Genomic DNA, 1,566 nt, shown 5'->3' on the forward strand with positions numbered 1-1,566 from the left:
AGCTATGGTAAAAAAACAGTAAAGAAAAATAGTAAGGCCATGTAGATCCAAAAAGCTTAGAGGGGGGCTGGAGAGATGGCTCAGAGGTTAAGAGCACCGACTGCTCTTCCAGAGGTCCTGAGTTCAACTCGCAGCAACCACATAGTGGCTCACAACCATCTGTGAGATCTGGCGCCCTCTTCTGTATACATAATAAATAAATAAATCTTAAAAAAAAATAAAAGCTTAGAGGGTGGGTGGATGAGAGGATAGTTCAGGTGTGGCATAGAGAGTTTGTGACATCACAGAGCCAGTTTGCTCAGCTTGCCAACTGAGGAGAATTCTGTTCAGAAATCCGTGAAGGCTTTTCCTTGCTCTCCCAAAGCTCCCTTAGTCTTATTTCGGTCATCCTTGGTTTCCAAGGCACTGAATGCAGTGTTCAAGAATATGGAGGGTGTTGAAGGTAGTCTAGAGGAGACCCAAGACCCTAATGAAAAAAGTGCCTTGATCAGGAAAAGACTTGCCAGGAGCTGTAAGAGCAAGTTTACTGACAGCCAGAAACCTCAGAAAGGATACCTGCTGCCGTCTGTGTCTGTGAAGATCCTCCGTGACTGGCTCTATAAGCACCGGTTTAATGCCTACCCTACTGAAGAAGAGAAGCAAATGCTGTCCAAAAAGACCAACTTATCTTACCTTCAGATCTCCAACTGGTTTACAAATGCCCGTAGACGCCTTCTCCCAGGAATCCTTCAAGAAAATTCAAACAAATTTACCTATGAAGGCCAGGTTGCAGCCCAGAAGCAGCACATCAGTCTATCTGAAGAGGTTAAGGCACAGCCTAATGTACAAGCAGAGATGGGGGATCTGTTCCTGCCAATATGGCAAGTATCTCAAAAGCTAGATCCTGAGTCTTCAAGCCAAGTCGTCACTGAAGCCCCTTCAGAGAAAGAAGGCAAGTTTTCCACCAGTCAGCCTTTGTCTTCTCCAGCATCTGTGTTGCCAGAGGAAAACCCCGATTTTAGCAGCTTCTACATGCTGGTTGATGCTGCTGTACAGAAGGCAGCAGAACTGGAGGAGCAGAAGAAGCAAAATCTCAATCAGTAATCTCCATCCCCACCCCTCTCAACAGTTCACATAGTCAGTCCTTTGCACTTTGGTGGATTAATATATGCTCAACCTGATTTAACTTACAATGCCATCTTTTGTCCTACGCCCCCACCCCCATCTTGAGAAACTTTTTCCATTATCACATCTCAATTTTCTGCATATGTCAGTGTTTTCTGATGAAACTCAATAGCCACAATTATCAACTTTAACGAATTTCTAAATTCTCCTCCCTGGGCTTAAGTGTTATATATCGGATATTAAACATTATGTGAGCTTCAGAAAAGGGTGTTCATGGCTAATCTCAATTTCTCCAATCCAGTTAAACCCTAGATACCATGGCATCCTTCTTTCCCTCTGTATTGGTAGATATCTTTAATTACTCACACAGATAATATAAAGGTAAAACTCCAAAACAAATGTTTATGAGACTGCTGTCCAGATTTTAATGTTTTTTGTTGTTGTTTTGTTTTCTTTTTAAGA

The 1,566-nt window shown here is 42.6% G+C and overlaps 1 protein-coding gene across 1 annotated transcript; it reads left to right on the forward strand.

Moving 5' to 3' along the window:
- The first annotated feature begins 328 nt into the window (after positions 1-328).
- On the forward strand, positions 329-1,364 carry Tgif2lx (TGFB induced factor homeobox 2 like X-linked). The gene has a single exon (XM_028862362.2). The coding sequence runs from the start codon at positions 427-429 to the stop codon at positions 1,081-1,083; it is 657 nt and encodes a 218-aa protein (XP_028718195.1). The 5' UTR covers positions 329-426; the 3' UTR covers positions 1,084-1,364.
- The last annotated feature ends 202 nt before the right edge of the window (positions 1,365-1,566 follow it).

The sequence above is a fragment of the Peromyscus leucopus genome, chromosome X, assembly GCF_004664715.2.
Source record: "Peromyscus leucopus breed LL Stock chromosome X, UCI_PerLeu_2.1, whole genome shotgun sequence".
NCBI lineage: Eukaryota > Metazoa > Chordata > Mammalia > Rodentia > Cricetidae > Peromyscus > Peromyscus leucopus.

Excerpts from the sequence above, each read along its gene's own strand:
- Tgif2lx (XM_028862362.2), top strand. The coding sequence starts at position 427 with ATGGAGGGTGTTGAAGGTAGTCTAGAGGAGACCCAAGACCCTAATGAA.